Genomic DNA, 21,769 nt, shown 5'->3' with positions numbered 1-21,769 from the left:
TTTTCTGTACCTCGTGCATCTCTCTCATTCATTAAATTTAGTTGTAAATGATGCTGTCAAAGTAACAATTAATTTTTCAACATTATACAAGAATTGTACACGTTTTTTTCTACATCCGCTTAAAGATGGGATATACGAAATCGTAATATCACTGGTTTAACATTGAAATCCGTGAGTAATATAAAATCGGAGAGCGGAATAAATATATCAAATATTTTAATGAATTTTTTTAACTCCTGTCAACTATACAGAACTATCATAAAAACTTACCAGTAAATTCTTATGGGTTGGGTTAAGTTATAAATCTACTCGTTATTCACGTAATCGGCCAAATATCTAACGGGCGGGCGGCTAACAGCCCAGAACCGGTCCCGGATAGAATTGGAAGCGTTATATGTGTAGCATCGACCCAAGGTCGTAGGCTTCCACCGGCTAAACCGGGTGAGGTTTGTACTCTGTAAAGCGCGTGCGAAAATCTGGCTTTTTTGAATCTGACAATAGAGAGATTCCACTCCGCCATTAATATTCGAATATACAATAGCAATCTTTTTTTTCACGTATAGTATAGAAATTTGTAATAAGATACATAGTGCGATTATAATTGTGCGATTATTTTCATATAATTAAAATTTATATGTATTTATTTTTAATAAAATACAAGGGAAGCGGCGCTTCCACCGCTTCTAATGACGGCACGCCACTGTTACATATCATCAGTGAATGGCAATTACAATAATTTTGATGATACAGTATATGTTTTTTATATTTTATTCTGTTTCTCAGAATACAATATAAAAAACAATTCTTCAAAATTATTCAAAAGTTTTATATAATGATAGTTAACACAATTTTCAACATAAATATTTATCTAAAACATAAATGCAAGAAAAGATTAAAGTATTTTTATTGTTCTAAAATAGTTCAGTTTAGTTTTTGTTACTGGTATTATTTTTAAAATACTTTCAAAGAAAATCAAAAAACTTAATGCATAAGAAAAATATAAAAATGTAACTTCTTAATACAAAAAAGTTTGTAGTAATTTTTCTAATCAGAATATAACTGTTGTATAGAAAACTTTATATAATTTATCTGAACACAGAATAAGTAAAACTTTGATTTGTTAAAGTATATGTAACTTGTTTGCTACATTAAGATATATAAGTTTTATCTTAAAAATATCCAATAAACTGGACATTTGGTAGGGCAAAAGATAGAATACTTCTGACAGGTATAAAACATTCTTAAGTAATGATATATTCTAATCAAAATGTTCAATATTTAATACATTTATGAAAGTTTATAACATAATGGTTGAATACTTGTTTATATTTCTCTTTTGTATGAATGTCTGCCAATTACTTGTCATATGCAGTAAATAATCACTGTTACTATAATATACAATGGTTTGTGTGACTGCAGGGTTGGTACCTCTGATGCCACTGTGTCTCAATGGACACAGAAATCGTGATGACCATTAGTTATTAGGTTCACATGCAAATGGTCACTCTTGTAGGCGGTTGGTTTGGGATGAAGAAGGATGGGGAGACAACCAGAAGTGTAATCAATTATAAAATTAACATTAAACAATACCCGTTTATTTACATAAGCATTTTACATTTCTGTACACAAGTTATAAAGATTTATATAAGGATCTTAGCTAGATGCTAGTTATATAAGCATTCATTGTGGGCCCTAACTGTGAGAGAGTTCACAATAGTCTCTGAGTAGATAAATACCTTAGTTAAATCGAGGAGGGTGATTCTCAGAGGATCGATGAACTTCTGGTCCGCAGATTTGTTTGTTCAGGATCTTTCAACGAGTCGAATTGGAGTGTTGATGTAAAGTTGAGAAAGTTTCTGGGAGTCTTGGGTTGATGGCGACAGCATAAGTGGTATCCAAAGATCGGGCGAGAACATGATTCAACAGATGGCAAATTATCGATGACGACGAATGGCGATCGTCATCGATTCCCTTCTTTTTATTAGAGGGTCCTTCCAGTTTCTTCTCGAGCCATTATTTGGAAATATTATAAGTCGGGGCCAATGGTTGAATTTTGATCATTAAGAAGATGTATCACCTTTGACAAGAAGTGAATCCGGAGAGATACAATCATATCTTTAATAATTAATAATCGTCAGAAAAATTATAGCAAGTTTTAATAAATTTCAACAAAAATTTTGTTCAAAACTTTATCGTCAAGTCCAGACTCTCACATCACCCTGGCCTTTCCAAAATCATGCAAGAGAGCAAGTTCAATTTTCACTAGTTGCAGTAAATGTGACCTTTTACAATGAAACATGAAAGATTTTTTTTCTCTCTCTTTTAATGCGTTGTGTGTAACATTAACAAAATGCCATCATCAACATTTACAAAAAAATCGTTCTACTTCCGACACCAATAGTATTATTATATTAGTATTATAGTATTATTGTAGCAATTGTGAGATTTTTCTTTTCTTTTTCCCATCACCTGGCCTTTCAATTGCCCTCTGACCGAGAGATAAAAATGACCAAATAACCGTACAAATCAACAATCTTTAAGGATGTTTTGAATAAGTTTCAAGAATAAATCCAAACAAATGGTTATTAATGTGGAAAACGTCAAAATCGATTAATTAAATTATGGGGTAAGAAGAGTCAACACCTCGGTGATGATTCTAGGAACCTCGAATTTGTTGGCCTTATATGGTAAAAAAGAGAACACCTTGCAAAAGTATCAACAACCCAGCGGAATCGTAAAATTATTACTGCCCGCATCAGTCGGACCAGTGACATATCTCGACCTTAGACCACATTAAATCAAAATCACCTGATTCTATTCCCATGCTCAGGGAGAATAAAAAGGGCTCGCACCTGGCCATCGGGGCGATCGTCCAAAGAATCGTCCCCTTGCCCGTTGCCATCCAGAATCCCAAAGGAAAGACACTACGTTAAACGAGGTTTTATGCTTGACCATTTTATTGTAAACTCTCTCTCAGTCTTTACTTTGTAAGTAGATAGTCACGCGGAAAGCTGGGTCCTTATCGACCCGTTTAACCGAACAACCGTTAAGTTTCAAATTCTGATTGTATTTTCTTGTAATCCTTTGTTTTTATATTAAACTTGTTATCTAAATATTTGTTTTATATCGTGTATTGCCGACACCTTATCGACGACCTCACTAACCCTCCCACTCGCATCCAGCATCGGAAGAATGTAAGAGTGCCATCCATTGACACGGTGAGCATATCTCACTGATCTGACGCCAATCGAAGGGGAGAAGCCTCGTGCCTCCACCCCGGTTTCTCACACAATCAACGACTTTCGACAATTTTATATCATAACGCAATACAATTACTATTCATTCAACTTTATTCCGACAATACATATTTTTTTTCCATCGTTTCGTACAACAATTAAATTTCACGATTTGCTCTCTCTCATTCATTTCCATGAATGAGATAAATCACCCAAATCCTTAAATGGTAATAATGAAGATCATGATCGACATGCGTGGTGGGGAGATCAATGATAAAGATAACTTGAGATCACGTAGAGATAGACATAAAGTCAACAATTAAAACGAATCGATGAAATTGTCGATTAATATGAAATAATCCATAGAAAGTTTTTTTTTTCTCTTCTATCGTTAGCAGCGAAAGTTCGCAATCTAGCATGCATCATACTATCTATCAAAAATTTCGATTCTCCCCCTTTTCGATAGGTTCATTGCCCTTGTGTGATAGCCGTTTCGCTCGTATGGGATGTTGTGACATCCCAGACGAGGTTCGAATCACGTAGATTGCGGAATTTTCGACGTTTAAAATATGACTAAATGTTACGCAAGAGAGCGAGAGAAAACGATGCAATTACTCGTATTTAAACAATGGGCTCCGGGACGACTCTTACATGTGTTAAACGATCTATCAATGTCGAATCGAGAGATGGAACTCTGATACAAACGCTCTAGGTAGATTAATCCCTTTAAAAAAATAATGGCAACTAATAATGCAATAATGTAAATTTACATTTTGCGAATAAGTTTATTTTTTAATTATTATTTTTTTTGCTTATATTATTTATCAGAGTCATTTTAATATTTTTGTACATGATTATTTGTTTAATTTGTTAAATCTATATTAATATTTACATAAATATAGTATGTATTAATTCAAAAACAATTAGGTCAAAGAAAAATGTTATTTCAAACTTTGAATCTGCTGTAGACGTTCAATATAGAATCTGCTTCTTCTTCTTTCCTTCTCTGATATGGAGATTCTGCTTAAGCATACTCAGGCAACTGAATGTAGCCTAAAACGTTTGTTTTTTAAACAGTGAATGCTAGAAATTGAGGAGGAGGTGTAAATTTTTGTGTTTATAAGATAGTGTATTTTTTTCAATTAACAACAATAATCATGTGGGAAATTCATTATGAAATTATAAAGCTGGAACTATGATTTTCTGATTGACCCTCAGTTGACCCCTTGAGTTCTATCGACCCTTTTCAAAATTTCATTGACCCCCTGGGATATATATTGATCCCATTGGAATTCCCTGCTTTAGGCTCTTTTACATGATTGAAAGTAAACTCAATAAAACTTCAAAATGTTAAAATTTTGTCTGATTTTTCAATATTAAATGTATTATGGCTCTAAGACTACTGCTTGATGTTACTACTTATTATACTGAAAATATATACATGGGAGAAAGAAGCTTATTTTATTGAAATGCATTCTACAATAAAATATATACGTGGGAAAGAAAAAATGAGTTTTTGTTCTGATCTATGTGTCTCCTTGTCTCCGTATAAAAAGTCTGATATTAAATGGCAGAGAGCCATAATACATTGATTTATAGCAACTATTAACTTGCTACAAATTTAAAAATAAAAAGTGAAAAGTTTTATTGATGTAATCGATGTATTAAATAATTGTAATAGCAGATGTTTGTATTGTTTAAAAAAATATGTGATAGTGGCCCGCGGGATTCAAAATTGTGAGTTTAGTAGTGTGTGAAGTCAGAAAGGATGGAGACCATTGCTTTATGATACCATTATAGGTTATACCTATAACAGTATCAAAGTGGTATAATCCAAAAATTTATTGGCTGTAATCACAACTGTAATTTTATTTACACCCAGATTTAACATTCTGGTTTAATTCTTAAAAATAGAATAATAATGAAGTCATGATAAATATTAAAACATTTTTGTGTAAATTATATTTTAAAAATTAGGAATAATTTGAATAAGAATATAAATTTGTATTAATAATGATAGTAATTATTAGTTACTAAATTTCATTGGCAAACAATACAAATTACTTAAAATAGGTAAAATGTAAATTCAAAATAAATATATTCAAACTTTTCAGTCTTTATTTCAAATATCTTTATTACATATAATTAGCTTCTATGTCACATTTCACGAAGCATTATCTATCACTGTGCTTCATTTACTTATGCAGTTGCATTGTATAGCATCTCGAAAAACAAAATTAATATGATCTATACTTTAGGTAATTGCAACTCGTTAGGCAATGGCTAGTTGTTAGGACGACTGGCTCCTATCAAATGGCACATAAATGTAAATCACATTCTTTTAATCAGTTCTAATTTGAAAAGAAACCAGCTGGTGGTTTTTTGGTTAGCAAGTCTTTCATATCCAAAGGAAACAATCCCAAAAATTTAAAGTTTTGGCCCATTTCTGGTCCAATTAGCATCTCATAACTACTATTAATTTCTTTTTGTTGTTCTGGTGTACAGGACTGGAGTAATTTCTGCAAATAAACAAGAACTTATATTTTAATTACTATAATATGAACTTATTATTTACATTTATAAAAATATTAGTTCTTGCTAAGTAAATATATGAATTTATTATGTGTTGAAAATATGTATGTATGTCATATTGCATGTATGTGTAAGATAACCAAACTAAAATTTTTTCATTTTTTGTTACAGATATGATTACATTTCTGAAATGTTTGAAAACATTATTTTCTAAATGTACAGATTTTAAATGATAATTATTTAATGTTATAATAGTTATGGTTAACTTTCTATTCAACTTTGTGAGATTCCGAGCATGATTAATTAGTTAAATTAAGGGATTAAAAATTAGTACACAGTTAATTATGAAGTGGAAAAAACCCACTTTGTTTTCTCACTACCTGGCCTTTCCGGTGCTCTCTGACTGATAGATAAAGACGATCAAATAACTGTACAAATTGGCAATTTTTAACAATGTTTTGAATAAGTGTTAAGAATAATTCCAAACATATAATTATTAATGGAAAAAAAATCAAAATTGGTTAAATTATGAGGTAAGAAGAGTCACAACACCTCGTTGATGACATCAAGGAACTTCGAATTTGTTGTCTTATATGGTTAAAAGTGTCAGAATGCCTCGGTCGTACCAGGGACAGATCGTGAACTTAACCACAACAATGTCAATCACTAGTCATCAGAGTAAAGATCACACACTCAGGAGGATAAAAAGGGCTCAAACTTGAGCGTCAAGGCAAACTTCACCATAGCAGCAAGTGGCCCAAGACTCCCGTCCAGCCATTTTCCATGTCAACTCGTTTCTCAGAACATTTCTCCTCAGAAACCATAGCCAGATGCCTAAAGTGGGGACATTGGTCCAATAGAGGTATTTTACTTAGAGAATTGTAAACTCTCTCTCTCAGTCTATTAGCATATAAGTACTTAACTGTATATTGTAATCTGCTTATTTTTATATTAAATGTGTTATTTTGTTAACCTGACAACCTGTTGGAAAAATGGACACCCTGTCAACTTATCTGCAACTCTGCCACTCGATCCAACCCTCTGCTCCAAACTAAGAGTATAATCACAAGAAAAAAATTCTGTAGAAAAGACTAAAATGTCTTTTCTACAGAATTTTTTTAGTGTGTAAATTCATCAGCTTTTTTTTTTTTTTTAAAGATAATATTCATTATTATAATTTTCCATAAATTCTGAAGCTATTACTTTTAAAATGTCTTAGAAATTGATTAAAAAAAAATATATATATGTATTCATATTCTTAGTGAATATAATAATGTGATATAATAAAGTGAATATGCTAAATATCTTCTATTTTAGATTTTGTAAAGCTAATATAAGAATATTTGCTAAGAATTAATAAACCTCCAGCCATCATCAAAACAAATAATTATTGAAAAATTATAGTACTTAATAACTCACTTTTAATCGTTTCTCAGCTTCCATATTCTTAAGAAATTCTTCCTGAGTTATTGGACCATAGGTCAAAGCTGAAAAAATATTCAGAAAAAACAAAACTATAATATAAATTGTTAAAATATACATTAGCAATATATTTGCTTTCATAAATAAAACAGTTATTAATTATTATCTATCAATAAAATTAAATTTGGAATGACATTAAATTATTTTTATTTTTTAAAATGATTTTTATAAAATTGTTAATATTTTCCAATATAACTTTTGTATAATAATTCTTGAAATGTAATTTGAATTGTTTATAGTCTGCAGTGTAAATTAATGTGCCAGNGGAAAAACAAAAAATATCGTGTATCCACAAACACTCCAATAAATAAATAGAATTGAAACGACACTTTGAAATGTTTTCCCGATGAAAATGAATAATAATAATAAGTTTCAATAAAAATGATAAAATGTAAATTGAATTTTATCATAACGAGTTTGCTTGAATTTCCTTTCTTCTGAGATCGCAGCAATGCGCGACGGGTAAGCTAGTAGTTTATAAGTATGCTTCCTGTTGCTTGTGTACTTTAAAGTAGAGTGTGAGGTATTGAGATGGTTATGAGTATTTGAAGATAACAGATGCTGTGGACCACTAGCACTGATTCAAATTCCAGAAATAATAAAGTTTGAATTCCTCATCAAATTATTTTTTTATCTAAGAAGTAATTTAACATTACTAATTTTTCTTTATTAAAAAGGGAGTTGTTTCTGTTTCATGGTAATGTTTATAGTAACAATTAAGGAGTCTTTGGAAGAGTGAGATTAAAATACTAAGTTATTCTTTTACTTCTTTGATTTAATTCCTTCAGATATTTTTTGCTTTTGTAATTGAAATCAGTGCAATTTAAGGATAAAGAGGATATTAGATTCTATGTGTTAAAGAAATTGGTAGGAAATTTAAATTAATTTTTATAAAATGTTTTCCTTACTACTATGAATGAGAATAGAAATGTGTAGTTTTATATAGTTTTCAAAAAAATGTTTTAAATAATAAGAAAAGCTTTTTTCATTCTTATATATTCTTATATTCTTATTTATATATTCTTTATACAATATATAGTTTCTTTTTTAAACTTATATAGTTCAGCAATTTAATTGTCAAACTTTGTAAATGTAAAGAGCATTCATAGTTTGCTACATTTTTATTAAACAAATGTAGTAAATAGATGAATTACAATTGAATTTGAATTTAATAATTTTTAAAAGATTTTTTCAAAGAATATATTGCAAACAATATTTTTATGCACATTTACACTACAAACAATATGTTTTTGTTTAGTCTTCTTGCACTTTAATCTGTGTTTATGCTTAACATACAAACCTATAATAATGTTTGGAAAAATAGTTTAGCTAAGAGTAAAAAAATTTTTAAAATAAACTTATACTAATAATTAAGTTAGCCTTAGATTATATTTTTAATATATTTCTTATTATCACTAGAGAGAGTTTTTAGATATATGAAAAAGAGAAACTAAATAATAATTAATAAAAGAAATTAAATAAAATTTAAAATTTAATTTATAAAATTGAAATTCACTATTAAAACATTTATTTATTTATTTTCCAAATTTAAATTAAAAATTACATAAAGTTTCTTATAATACAACAATTAAATGAAGTGATCATTCAAATACAGTAAAATTTTAAAAATTATTTCATTGTTTTAATTTTAGATATTGGCAAATGTTCAGCTAAAAGTATATCAACCAATCATTATGAAAACTCAGTTCGAAATATGTCAACGCAACCTCAACAAAAATCCAAAGAAACAAAGTTATTACATCATATGAGATCAAGAATTTCGGCAACAGGACCAATGACAGTTGCTGAATACATGAAAGAAGTGTTGACAAATCCAATGTCTGTAAGCATATTTGCTATTATATTTGAATATTTAATGTTTGGATTGTTGATAATTAATAATTGGTTTAATATGTCTTTTTTTAATATTAGGGTTACTATATGCATAGAGATGTCATTGGGAGTTCTACTGATGCTTCTGTGGCCTCCTTGGATGTTTCTCAACTATATGGTGAAGTAAGTTTAGTATTTGTACAATAAACAATTGTTGTTTATAAAGTAAATAATTTAATTTTTTTTTTAATTAATATAATTTTTAGTTGCTTGCAGAATGGTGCCTTAAAGAATGGAAAAAAATTGGTAAACCACGTCCATTGTATGTAGTAGAAGTAGGACCTGGAAGAGGAACTCTCTCTGATGATATGTTAAAAGTAACAATATTTTTTATAAATTCCAAAATTGTATTAAATTTAAATTTGCTATAATGAATTTTTAAAATGTGATAGGTATTTTCTCAGTCAAATGATGCACGTGAAGTAGTTTCTCTACATTTAGTTGAAGTCAGTCCACATCTTAGTCAATTGCAAGAATTACAACTTTGTGGTACTGTGAGTGTTGTAAAAGATGTTTTAGAAGTAGATGATTCTAGACGCCATTTACATCTTCATGCTAATCGTGATAGTGATGAACTTATGTATAAACATAATATAACTAAACATGGTGTTCCTGTATCTTGGTATCGTCATTTGGAAGATGTTCCAAGAGGTTTTTCATTTTACATTGCTTATGAGTTATTTGATGCCCTGCCTATTCATAAATTTCAGGTATGTTTTAAGTCAATATATTTTTTAATGTAATAATAACAACTCCCTATACAATCTACTTCCTTCTTGTGAATAAAGAATATCTGTTTACAATCATAAGTAAATAGATACCTAGTGATTTTAGATTTGACATAGACTATACAAACTTAAGTTATAAATGTATTTCATTTAAAGACTAAGAATATTGATATAGTATTGAATACAACACAGATTACTCACTCACATACAAGATTAGAGAGTACATTAATCAAATTATAATTGTCTCTTGAAAATCAGTAGTGAGCTAGCACTGATCATTTAAAAAACAATGTCACAATGTTAAAATCATTCAAAAATAATTTAGAAGAAATACAAATAATTATAGATATACCATTGACTATCTACCAAGGTCCAGCATCTTCATAATTCAGATATAATTACAAGTAGAGATTTTGAATTTTCCATAACCTGCCAGACTAGGTCAGTGGGTCACCATTTAATATTTAATTTTAATTTTTAATTTATTTTTAATAGTTGCTTAAATTTCTATCCATTTGTAATGCTTCAGAGATACAAGAGGTGCATAATTAGTGATTTAGAGTATTGCAAAATAAGGAACTCATTTCTTGAAAAGTGGATAACTGTTACCAATTACATTGATTAATTATTTATTTTACTATCTTACAGTTTGTATATTTATGGGAAATAAGCCTGCTTTTATTTATCTTTTTTTACGATAAAAACAGAATGAGACTATTTTCGTCAAATATTATTCTTCACAATTATACAAATTAAATATTCTTCAGATTGCAAATATCTCTCACTCATTTCAGGCTAGAGATATCACTAAATATATCACATTATTGCAATAAGTATGTAATGCTTTTTTCATCATTTATCAAGTGCAGATTGTAACTACTAAAAAGCTATGTAGAAAATATATTTTTATATAAAATTTTTTGTATTCATATTATGTATTTGATGTGAAAGTATTAGTTATGAACATTTAGATAAAAGAATGTATAGTTTGAAATTCATGTTTAAATCATTAACACTAAAATACAGAAAATATGTTATAAATGATTAATATTTGTAGATGATAGATGAGATAAAAACTATTGATATATCACTAGTGAACAATACAGTATAGTATAGTGTGTTACAAAGTTTTCTTCTCTAAATCACAGAGGGGGACATCCAAATTTTGACATCTTGGATTTTGCTGAAATTTTAGTATGTTTTAATACACCCTTTCCACTAATGCACATTAACATATATCATGTCAATTAGAAGTAATTTATGATATACTGTTGTTTAAACTTTTCTATATATGTTATCATATATCAAGTTCTATAAACAGATCGCAATGAGTAGACATGGAGAAATGAGTAAAACATTAAGTTGAAAAGCTTAATGTCATGGGTTCTGCTTTTTTCCAACTTTTTTTATACAATTTTTTTATTTAGTGTTCAATCCAGCAAATTATTAGAATATATATTTGGCCCAAAAATAATTACAAAATAGTATTAAAATCATTTGCATATTTTTTAAACCAAAATGTTGATTCACTCTTCAGCTGTTGGTTTAAAAATAAGTGAATGATTTTATTTATTTATTAATTAAATTAAATTATATTAATAATAAAATACATTTTAAATTAAATTAATTACATATTAAAGCATTCTCTTTAATATGTAATTAATTTAAATTCAAAAAAACCTTTTTTTTAAATTTAGAAAACACCAGAAGGATGGAGAGAGGTTCTTATAGATATTAATGAAGGGCCTGGTGAAAATCATCTTCATTATGTATTATCAAGAGGACCAACTCCAGCTAGCCAGTTCTTTATTGATGTAAGTGCATAATGCAATATATTTTGTTTAATTTCAAATACAGTTCAACACATTATAACTCACACTCACACACTACTGTGCATATACATATATTAAATGCAAATATACATAGTATAAAATAATCTATAATTATTATAATTTTATGTATTGTAATTTCTTTAACTATTCAATTTTTAATATTGTCACAGAATGATATATTTTAAAATGTATTATTAGCTATGTATACAAAAGACTGTATTTAAAGAAACAAATTATATATATAATTTGTTTCTTTAAATACAGTCTTTTGTATTCATAGTTAATAATACATTTTAAAATATATCATTCTGTGACAATATTAAAAATTGAATAGTTAAAGAAATTACAATACATAAAATTATAATAATTATAGATTATTTTATACTATGTATATTTGCATTTAATATATGTATATGCACAGTAGTGTGTGAGTGTGAGTTATAATGTGTTGAACTGTATTTGAAATTAAACAAAATATATTGCATTATGCACTTACATCAATAAAGAACTGGCTAGCTGGAGTTGGTCCTCTTGATAATACATAATGAAGATGATTTTCACCAGGCCCTTCATTAATATCTATAAGAACCTCTCTCCATCCTTCTGGTGTTTTCTAAATTTAAAAAAAAGGTTTTTTTGAATTTAAATTAATTACATATTAAAGAGAATGCTTTAATATGTAATTAATTTAATTTAAAATGTATTTTATTATTAATATAATTTAATTTAATTAATAAATAAATAAAATCATTCACTTATTTTTAAACCAACAGCTGAAGAGTGAATCAACATTTTGGTTTAAAAAATATGCAAATGATTTTAATACTATTTTGTAATTATTTTTGGGCCAAATATATATTCTAATAATTTGCTGGATTGAACACTAAATAAAAAAATTGTATAAAAAAAGTTGGAAAAAAGCAGAACCCATGACATTAAGCTTTTCAACTTAATGTTTTACTCATTTCTCCATGTCTACTCATTGCGATCTGTTTATAGAACTTGATATATGATAACATATATAGAAAAGTTTAAACAACAGTATATCATAAATTACTTCTAATTGACATGATATATGTTAATGTGCATTAGTGGAAAGGGTGTATTAAAACATACTAAAATTTCAGCAAAATCCAAGATGTCAAAATTTGGATGTCCCCCTCTGTGATTTAGAGAAGAAAACTTTGTAACACACTATACTATACTGTATTGTTCACTAGTGATATATCAATAGTTTTTATCTCATCTATCATCTACAAATATTAATCATTTATAACATATTTTCTGTATTTTAGTGTTAATGATTTAAACATGAATTTCAAACTATACATTCTTTTATCTAAATGTTCATAACTAATACTTTCACATCAAATACATAATATGAATACAAAAAATTTTATATAAAAATATATTTTCTACATAGCTTTTTAGTAGTTACAATCTGCACTTGATAAATGATGAAAAAAGCATTACATACTTATTGCAATAATGTGATATATTTAGTGATATCTCTAGCCTGAAATGAGTGAGAGATATTTGCAATCTGAAGAATATTTAATTTGTATAATTGTGAAGAATAATATTTGACGAAAATAGTCTCATTCTGTTTTTATCGTAAAAAAAGATAAATAAAAGCAGGCTTATTTCCCATAAATATACAAACTGTAAGATAGTAAAATAAATAATTAATCAATGTAATTGGTAACAGTTATCCACTTTTCAAGAAATGAGTTCCTTATTTTGCAATACTCTAAATCACTAATTATGCACCTCTTGTATCTCTGAAGCATTACAAATGGATAGAAATTTAAGCAACTATTAAAAATAAATTAAAAATTAAAATTAAATATTAAATGGTGACCCACTGACCTAGTCTGGCAGGTTATGGAAAATTCAAAATCTCTACTTGTAATTATATCTGAATTATGAAGATGCTGGACCTTGGTAAGATAAATAAGATTAGAAATTATTCATCTTAATCTTATAAAATGTACTTCTAAATTTTGTTAAGTTACCCGGAATGTGTCAGTTTTCACTCCATCGTGACCATAATCAATTAAAAGTGAAAATCCTCCATCTTTTTCTAATCTGCTAACCATTTCTTGAACCAAAACACCACTTTCTGGACTAACTTCTACATGATCTCTAGTTTCTGATGGCTAAAAATATATAAATGTGTAAATTGCTAATGAACTGATTCATATATAAGTGAAAATTACATAATACAGTTATAGAACACATGGATATTCTTTTAATCTTATTAGTAGCATCATGTATGTGGTTTGGGAAGATAGCCCAAACAGATGGCCGGGAACACTTGAGAAGAGGAGACATTAAGTTTGGGGTCAAAGCTAAGAGAAGGGTGTGGAGTTTGAGGACAAAGTTGGAGGGAGATGTCAAGTTTGGGCACAAAGTCAGAGAATGTTGTGAAGGGCTGTGATGATGTTTGTTTGTTTATTAATTTATGACAACACGACACTTGGGCGATCTGCCTAGGGGATGCCTTCCAGGAGGTCTTTTTAAGGGTAACTGGCCCCTATTTAGTCATTACAGACATGGAGAAAACCCAGAAAACTCCATGTTGCCAGCCTATCCTGGTGAGGTACGAACCCATGACTGAATTCCCAGTGTTAAGCAGAGAATAAAGTATTTTGTTGGAGTTTTGTCATGTTGGTTAGTAGAAAAACTTCCCACATGTATTTCACCAAAAATTACATACATACATATACATATATATATATATATATATATAATTTTCAATATACATATATATATATGTATATGAAATGATACAAAATGATATATTTTAAAATGTATTATTAGCTATGTATACAAAAGACTGTATTTAAAGAAACAAATTATATATATAATTTGTTTCTTTAAATACAGTCTTTTGTATTCATAGTTAATAATACATTTTAAAATATATCATTCTGTGACAATATTAAAAATTGAATAGTTAAAGAAATTACAATACATAAAATTATAATAATTATAGATTATTTTATACTATGTATATTTGCATTTAATATATGTATATGCACAGTAGTGTGTGAGTGTGAGTTATAATGTGTTGAACTGTATTTGAAATTAAACAAAATATATTGCATTATGCACTTACATCAATAAAGAACTGGCTAGCTGGAGTTGGTCCTCTTGATAATACATAATGAAGATGATTTTCACCAGGCCCTTCATTAATATCTATAAGAACCTCTCTCCATCCTTCTGGTGTTTTCTAAATTTAAAAAAAAGGTTTTTTTGAATTTAAATTAATTACATATTAAAGAGAATGCTTTAATATGTAATTAATTTAATTTAAAATGTATTTTATTATTAATATAATTTAATTTAATTAATAAATAAATAAAATCATTCACTTATTTTTAAACCAACAGCTGAAGAGTGAATCAACATTTTGGTTTAAAAAATATGCAAATGATTTTAATACTATTTTGTAATTATTTTTGGGCCAAATATATATTCTAATAATTTGCTGGATTGAACACTAAATAAAAAAATTGTATAAAAAAAGTTGGAAAAAAGCAGAACCCATGACATTAAGCTTTTCAACTTAATGTTTTACTCATTTCTCCATGTCTACTCATTGCGATCTGTTTATAGAACTTGATATATGATAACATATATAGAAAAGTTTAAACAACAGTATATCATAAATTACTTCTAATTGACATGATATATGTTAATGTGCATTAGTGGAAAGGGTGTATTAAAACATACTAAAATTTCAGCAAAATCCAAGATGTCAAAATTTGGATGTCCCCCTCTGTGATTTAGAGAAGAAAACTTTGTAACACACTATACTATACTGTATTGTTCACTAGTGATATATCAATAGTTTTTATCTCATCTATCATCTACAAATATTAATCATTTATAACATATTTTCTGTATTTTAGTGTTAATGATTTAAACATGAATTTCAAACTATACATTCTTTTATCTAAATGTTCATAACTAATACTTTCACATCAAATACATAATATGAATACAAAAAATTTTATATAAAAATATATTTTCTACATAGCTTTTTAGTAGTTACAATCTGCACTTGATAAATGATGAAAAAAGCATTACATACTTATTGCAATAATGTGATATATTTAGTGATATCTCTAGCCTGAAATGAGTGAGAGATATTTGCAATCTGAAGAATATTTAATTTGTATAATTGTGAAGAATAATATTTGACGAAAATAGTCTCATTCTGTTTTTATCGTAAAAAAAGATAAATAAAAGCAGGCTTATTTCCCATAAATATACAAACTGTAAGATAGTAAAATAAATAATTAATCAATGTAATTGGTAACAGTTATCCACTTTTCAAGAAATGAGTTCCTTATTTTGCAATACTCTAAATCACTAATTATGCACCTCTTGTATCTCTGAAGCATTACAAATGGATAGAAATTTAAGCAACTATTAAAAATAAATTAAAAATTAAAATTAAATATTAAATGGTGACCCACTGACCTAGTCTGGCAGGTTATGGAAAATTCAAAATCTCTACTTGTAATTATATCTGAATTATGAAGATGCTGGACCTTGGTAGATAGTCAATGGTATATCTATAATTATTTGTATTTCTTCTAAATTATTTTTGAATGATTTTAACATTGTGACATTGTTTTTTAAATGATCAGTGCTAGCTCACTACTGATTTTCAAGAGACAATTATAATTTGATTAATGTACTCTCTAATCTTGTATGTGAGTGAGTAATCTGTGTTGTATTCAATACTATATCAATATTCTTAGTCTTTAAATGAAATACATTTATAACTTAAGTTTGTATAGTCTATGTCAAATCTAAAATCACTAGGTATCTATTTACTTATGATTGTAAACAGATATTCTTTATTCACAAGAAGGAAGTAGATTGTATAGGGAGTTGTTATTATTACATTAAAAAATATATTGACTTAAAACATACCTGAAATTTATGAATAGGCAGGGCATCAAATAACTCATAAGCAATGTAAAATGAAAAACCTCTTGGAACATCTTCCAAATGACGATACCAAGATACAGGAACACCATGTTTAGTTATATTATGTTTATACATAAGTTCATCACTATCACGATTAGCATGAAGATGTAAATGGCGTCTAGAATCATCTACTTCTAAAACATCTTTTACAACACTCACAGTACCACAAAGTTGTAATTCTTGCAATTGACTAAGATGTGGACTGACTTCAACTAAATGTAGAGAAACTACTTCACGTGCATCATTTGACTGAGAAAATACCTATCACATTTTAAAAATTCATTATAGCAAATTTAAATTTAATACAATTTTGGAATTTATAAAAAATATTGTTACTTTTAACATATCATCAGAGAGAGTTCCTCTTCCAGGTCCTACTTCTACTACATACAATGGACGTGGTTTACCAATTTTTTTCCATTCTTTAAGGCACCATTCTGCAAGCAACTAAAAATTATATTAATTAAAAAAAAAATTAAATTATTTACTTTATAAACAACAATTGTTTATTGTACAAATACTAAACTTACTTCACCATATAGTTGAGAAACATCCAAGGAGGCCACAGAAGCATCAGTAGAACTCCCAATGACATCTCTATGCATATAGTAACCCTAATATTAAAAAAAGACATATTAAACCAATTATTAATTATCAACAATCCAAACATTAAATATTCAAATATAATAGCAAATATGCTTACAGACATTGGATTTGTCAACACTTCTTTCATGTATTCAGCAACTGTCATTGGTCCTGTTGCCGAAATTCTTGATCTCATATGATGTAATAACTTTGTTTCTTTGGATTTTTGTTGAGGTTGCGTTGACATATTTCGAACTGAGTTTTCATAATGATTGGTTGATATACTTTTAGCTGAACATTTGCCAATATCTAAAATTAAAACAATGAAATAATTTTTAAAATTTTACTGTATTTGAATGATCACTTCATTTAATTGTTGTATTATAAGAAACTTTATGTAATTTTTAATTTAAATTTGGAAAATAAATAAATAAATGTTTTAATAGTGAATTTCAATTTTATAAATTAAATTTTAAATTTTATTTAATTTCTTTTATTAATTATTATTTAGTTTCTCTTTTTCATATATCTAAAAACTCTCTCTAGTGATAATAAGAAATATATTAAAAATATAATCTAAGGCTAACTTAATTATTAGTATAAGTTTATTTTAAAAATTTTTTTACTCTTAGCTAAACTATTTTTCCAAACATTATTATAGGTTTGTATGTTAAGCATAAACACAGATTAAAGTGCAAGAAGACTAAACAAAAACATATTGTTTGTAGTGTAAATGTGCATAAAAATATTGTTTGCAATATATTCTTTGAAAAAATCTTTTAAAAATTATTAAATTCAAATTCAATTGTAATTCATCTATTTACTACATTTGTTTAATAAAAATGTAGCAAACTATGAATGCTCTTTACATTTACAAAGTTTGACAATTAAATTGCTGAACTATATAAGTTTAAAAAAGAAACTATATATTNATTGTTAATATTTTCCAATATAACTTTTGTATAATAATTCTTGAAATGTAATTTGAATTGTTTATAGTCTGCAGTGTAAATTAATGTGCCAGTATTTCATAAATGTTGTCTAACAATTTTTTTTATTTATTTAAAAATTCAACACCAAGGATATATCACATAGGGCCAAAATTTGCTAGTTAATTATATAAAATTTATTAATTAGAACATGGGAGAACATGTGAATGATTACAAGTGCAGCACACATGCAAATCACATATGACAATATGATCCCAGAAATAATGTAAAATATCACAAAAAGCTGGTATAAAGCACTGGAATTGTGTTTGCTTGCCATTCTTGCTTATAGAAAGGATATATGGTTTCTTGACTTGATTTGACTTGATATAACTTGATTTCAGACTAAGAGAATTGTGGATATAATGAGAAGGCAGATTATCCTTCTGCAAGATCAAAGCTCATGTTGGATGGAATGCAGCAACAGTGATGAGAATACAGCATCAGTGTGTAGAGGAGGAATGAACTCATCCACATGAGGCATCTCAATAGCCTTGACATACTAACAAACAAGATAGACATGTCATGTTCTTGACTCTAAGTGATTGTACAGCCAATTCAAACACCTTTGCTCAACAGTTAGAGCATTTTGAACTTCAATTAGAGGCTGCACATAGACATTGTCTGCAGCTTTAGGATATTCTTTCTAGATACCCACTGCCTTGACTCTACAACACAGGCATTTACGAGTGCAATGGTACTAGGAAAGCTGCACATGAATAAGCAAATGGAATTACATTATCTTTTCAGACAAAGCTCACTTCAGTATGCAGCATCACATAGGAAACTCTGTGTCTAATGGTACCATAGCAACAGGCTCAATGAAGCACGAATAATGCAGTACCTTAACATATCCCATACCATAACACCAGTTCCTGGTGTTATGGTATGGGATGCCATTGGAATTCACTTCTGCTCTTATCTCTATGCATTACCTGTACTTTGACCACCAGCATTACATCAATGTAATACTGGAGCCTATGATAATACTTTGACTTCAGGTTCTTTAACGCAATTTACAAACAACAATGTGTAACCAGGCATGGCATACAATATCCAAGAACTCCTGGATAGCCAACATGTTTCAGTTCTTTCTTAGACTTGTGCATCAACCAGATTTGTCCCCCACAGAATATATCTAGTCAATGATCTAACTACTACTAGCACACCAGTCACTACCAGCTGCTACTAAGGAACTTTGGCAATGAATTGAAACTGTATGGATTGACATTCTCCAAACACACATTCAATGTCTCATCTCATTTCCAGAAGTAGTAGTAGTAGTAGTAGTAGTAGTAGTAGTAGTAGTAGTAGTAGTAGTTATTGCTGCCCATGATAGCTATACAAGATACTGAATAATTCACACTCTAAAACTATAAGTTGATTAGATTCCTGATCATTTCATCTGTGTAATATTATATAGTCTATACTTTTGGCTTTGATATCTAGTCCTTCTTTGTGGTGCATTTTTTTATGGCTAGTAGTGTATATTAATGAAATAAATATGTCAGAGAAATCTGTAAAGAAATGTAATATAAAATTGTAAGTTATGTACAATTTTTATCCCATTATTTTTAAATGTCATCCTGAAAATATATATCTATAACAAATTTTGTGATAAAATAAAGAACTACCATATTCCCTCAAATCTAAGTTGCTCCATGAATTAAAATAAAAACCTTAAAATTGAAATTCAATAAATGGAAAAATTTTTAAATAATTAATCTTGTAGAGTAACAAGTTTTATAACTTGTAACTTAAGCAATATAAATATTGGGTTGAACCAAAAGTTTGTTCAGGTATTTACATAATCACTCGTCTGTGGCATCTCTGTTGTGCTTATCAAGTTTTAACTTGTTTAGGTTGACATTACGAATATCTGCATATTTGTTACGTAAGTTTAATTACAGTTATTTATTAAAATTTTGTTAACTTTTAAGAAAAAAAAAACATTAAAATGGAAGATAAGAAGGTACATTTTCGACATCTGATGCTCTATTATTTCCAAAAAGGAAAAAATGCAACAAAAACTCAAAAAAAGATATGTGCTGTATATAGGGAGGATACAGTTACTGATCGAACATGCCAGAAATGGTTTTCAAAATTCAGGGAGGGAGATTTTTCTCTCAAAGATGCACCTCAGTCAGGACGACCTTCAACCATAGAAGATGAATCCGTAATGGCTTTAATTCAAAATGATCGGCATAAAACAACATGCAAGATAGCCGACATCTTAAAAATATCCCAAACATCTGTTGTCAGACATTTGGCTAGCCTTGGATACACTTCCCGTTATGATGTTTAGGTTCCCCATAAGTTAAGTGAACAAAACCTTATTGAGCATGTTTCTGTATGTGATTCACTTTTAAAACACAATGAAGATGATCCCTTTTTAAAGCGATTAATAACAGGTGATGAAAAATGGATCGTTTACAACAATATTCAACGGAAGAGATCTTGGAGTAAGCCAGGTGATCCTCCAGTGCCACAACCTAAAGTTGGTTTGCATCCCAGAAAAGTAATGATTTCAGTTTGGTGGGACTGGAAAGGAGTTCTTTATTACAAGCTTTTACCAACAACCAAACAATTAATTCCAATAAATATTGTCTCCAACTGGATGAACTAAAGGCTGCAGTGCATCAAAAACGTCCAGAACTTGCAAATCGACGGGGAGTGGTATTCCATCATGATAATGCAAGACCGCACATATCTTTAAACGTGTGCCAAAAACTTCTAGAATTTAACTGGGATGTTTTGAGTCACCCTGCATATTCTCCAGATATTGCTCCCTCAGACTATCATCTTTTTCGTTCATTGCAGAATAATTTAAATGGCATAGAATTTCAATCTCTAGAAGGTATCAAAAATCACATTGATAATTTCTTCAATCAGAAACCCACCCAATTCTACACAGACGGAATTATGAAACTACCCGTCAGGTGGTGTAAGGTTATTGAACAGAAGGGTGAATACATTTTGGATTAAACGTTTTTATTTATTTCAAAATAGTATATTTTATTTCTTTCTAAAAACCGAATGAACTTTTGGTTCAACCCAATATAAATATATTGCAATATAGCAAGGTCAATAGCAATATTAATCAATTTGATCAGTTTTGAAAATTGACATCTTTTAACTTTTCATGATAAAATGGGAAAAATGTTCAAGACTTACGTATAACAGACTTTATAAAATTAGGTCAATATACAGAAGTTATGTTATAATTTAATCAGTGAAACTGAAATGAAATTAACACAAGGAAAAAGTAGACAAAATAACTTTAGTTTCCACAACTTATTCTGATTTTTAACCTCTACACCAGTTAAATTGTTCAGAATTTGTAAAATATTGTCTTAGATGTAATTTTGACACAAATTTCTTAATATAGATATATTGTCCTGGACAATATTCTATATTAAGAAATTTTTATTTTGCTTTTATATCTACACCTGATATGCATTTTGATTATTATTTTATATTCA

General features: G+C 28.4%; 1 protein-coding gene across 1 annotated transcript; it reads right to left on the bottom strand.

Moving 5' to 3' along the window:
* Positions 1–5,332: 5,332 nt before the first annotated feature.
* Positions 5,333–17,621, bottom strand: LOC111618313 (protein arginine methyltransferase NDUFAF7, mitochondrial-like). Its single transcript, XM_023359813.1, has 9 exons — positions 17,417–17,621; positions 17,244–17,327; positions 17,050–17,160; positions 16,657–16,974; positions 14,825–14,941; positions 13,713–13,862; positions 12,196–12,316; positions 7,188–7,324; positions 5,333–5,755 (listed from the first exon to the last, which is right to left on the bottom strand). The coding sequence occupies exons 1-9, from the start codon at positions 17,543–17,545 to the stop codon at positions 5,588–5,590; spliced, it is 1,335 nt and encodes a 444-aa protein (XP_023215581.1). The 5' UTR covers positions 17,546–17,621; the 3' UTR covers positions 5,333–5,587.
* Between the last annotated feature and the right edge of the window lie 4,148 nt (positions 17,622–21,769).

The sequence above is a fragment of the Centruroides sculpturatus genome, unplaced genomic scaffold (assembly GCF_000671375.1).
Source record: "Centruroides sculpturatus isolate CEXI.00-Female unplaced genomic scaffold, Cexi_2.0 scaffold92, whole genome shotgun sequence".
NCBI classification, from domain to species: domain Eukaryota; kingdom Metazoa; phylum Arthropoda; class Arachnida; order Scorpiones; family Buthidae; genus Centruroides; species Centruroides sculpturatus.
This window is presented reverse-complemented; position numbering and strand designations above follow the sequence as displayed.

What these genes read in the sequence shown, in the direction of transcription:
- LOC111618313 (XM_023359813.1), bottom strand. Translation starts at nt 17,545, where the DNA reads ATGTCAACGCAACCTCAACAAAAATCCAAAGAAACAAAGTTATTACAT. An exon ending in TTTCTCAACTATATGGTGAA is followed by an intron (nt 17,161 to 17,243) that starts GTAAGTTTAGTA and finishes TATAATTTTTAG; the next exon opens with TTGCTTGCAGAATGGTGCCT. An exon ending in CCAGTTCTTTATTGATGTAA is followed by an intron (nt 7,325 to 12,195) that starts GTGCATAATGCA and finishes TATTTATGAAAG; the next exon opens with CAAATATATTGCTAATGTAT.